At 28.4% G+C, this 1,922-nt stretch overlaps 1 protein-coding gene across 1 annotated transcript; it reads right to left on the reverse strand.

The window, feature by feature from the left end:
* Positions 1-833: 833 nt before the first annotated feature.
* On the reverse strand, positions 834-1,436 carry LOC108747945 (the record flags this gene model as incomplete). Its single annotated transcript, XM_018485846.1, has 2 exons — positions 834-1,163; positions 1,263-1,436. Coding segments are annotated over 2 exons (504 nt in total), but the record flags the coding sequence as incomplete, so codon positions are not given.
* Positions 1,437-1,922: the final 486 nt, after the last annotated feature.

Genomic DNA, 1,922 nt, shown 5'->3' on the forward strand with positions numbered 1-1,922 from the left:
ATTATTTTTTATTAATATTTTTATTAGATTTCCGGTATGTTAATTCATTTACGCGTAGATCTTTTTGTGTACAGTTTTTTTGAAGTTTTTTCTTCTTATCAACTAGAGCTTTGCCAAGATTTTCAATACATTTGACGGTTCAATCGTACAAAAATAATGTCGAACTCTACATCAAGACTGACCCGAACTGTGAATGGTATGAATATGTGATCATTTGCGATAATTGTTGTTGTTCTGCGATTTTTGCATTATACTAATGTCTGAAGAGGGCTCAATCCGAGAACCGAAACTTGTAACGTTATATAATTTTGCCTTTGTTGTTTGAAATACATTCTTTTGTTAATTTTAAAGAAACGTGTTGACTCTTACTTTGCCCGTTACTTATTGTCATTTGGTTTCTATTAATTGTTTTACAAAATGAATATAAAAACAGTTTTGTAATTTTTTGTATTGTGCGTTTAAATTCTTCCTTATGTGACATTGAAAAAAATCTAAATTTAATTGTTCATTTAAACATTCACGTAATAATGCAGAAACATTTCTGCGAAAATATATTGAAGAAATATTTTCATTTTCAAATATTTTCAATCAGCTTCAATATATGCATGTTTTAAAAAAGATGGAGACGGATAAGTTAACGAAGGCTTTTCTTGTACATATTCTCTGTGGACTAATTCCCTATACTCTTCACGTGTTGTATCTACTCGTATTGTTAAGAGACTCTGTTTACACGTTAAACAATTTTTAAATTCTTTCAAAGACAATATTTTTTTTGCAAGCCAGTAACATATACTTGACTATTTTTATATGATGAAACTTTATGCATTATTGTTTTATGCGGAATTTGAAATGATTCTACAGAATCTTCTTCCACTGTTTGTTCTGTACTGTGTTAACATCTGAGAAACATCTTTCACAAAGTTCTTTAATGTAAATAGTAAATCATCATCATTTTTGCTTTCGCAGTTAGTACTCATAGAGCGTTTCGAAATTAGATTATATGGATTAATAGTGTTTTGTGTGTGTTTGTCTACAGAACTACTCGTACATTGGCTACATGTAGGATTGATATTTCTACGTTCGTGACTACGAATCATACCAAATAAGTTTTCTAGTGACTCTTGATTAATATTTCTCGTCTTTAAAAACTTTATGCCTGCATTATTGATCATTTTTCATATGTTTTGAAACCCACGTAGAGTAAAGATCCAATTTTTTAATGATGGTATGCACTTAACTGATTATTTAATTTTTGGATCTACATATCGCATATTGGATAGTAATCTTATAGCATACAACCAAAAATCATGATGTTTGCTATTTTCTAATACCGCAACTCGTAAAGGACTTTCTGGATGCAAAGTATGTGCGTTTACAGAATCAAAAAGTTTGTTAAAAAAATCTAACACCACTGCTGTGTCGTATCCTGCCTTGTTTGATATTTAAAATGGACCAATTTGTGAATCAACAAATCCTCCTGCAAAGTTAAATAAAATATATATAAATATACAATATTATGCCATTAGAAAAAAATAATAATTATCACTTATCAAATTACCTTTGATTTTGCTATTCAATATATGCTGATAATCTAGCACTGAAAACTTGAGCAGCACATTTAACTTTTATCTTTTTTATTTTTTATCTAATTACGTGTTTATCAGTTAATGTTGGCAGTTGACGATTTAATATATTTGTGTTGATATCCATTTTATATGTCAGTTCAATGATCTCCCATAATGCAAATTGTCATTCGTTTGTGAATTATTGACATTAAATTCTAAATTTTTAAACAATAAATTATTACGGATTCCTTTTAAAAGATGTGGTGGATCATAGATGGGTACAATATTTTGTTCAAAAAGTTCAATAGTATCTCCTTAAAGAAAATTAAAAATTATCTTATGCATTATTTATTATGT

This window comes from Trachymyrmex septentrionalis, unplaced genomic scaffold (assembly GCF_001594115.1).
Source record: "Trachymyrmex septentrionalis isolate Tsep2-gDNA-1 unplaced genomic scaffold, Tsep1.0 scaffold206, whole genome shotgun sequence".
Classification (NCBI taxonomy): domain Eukaryota; kingdom Metazoa; phylum Arthropoda; class Insecta; order Hymenoptera; family Formicidae; genus Trachymyrmex; species Trachymyrmex septentrionalis.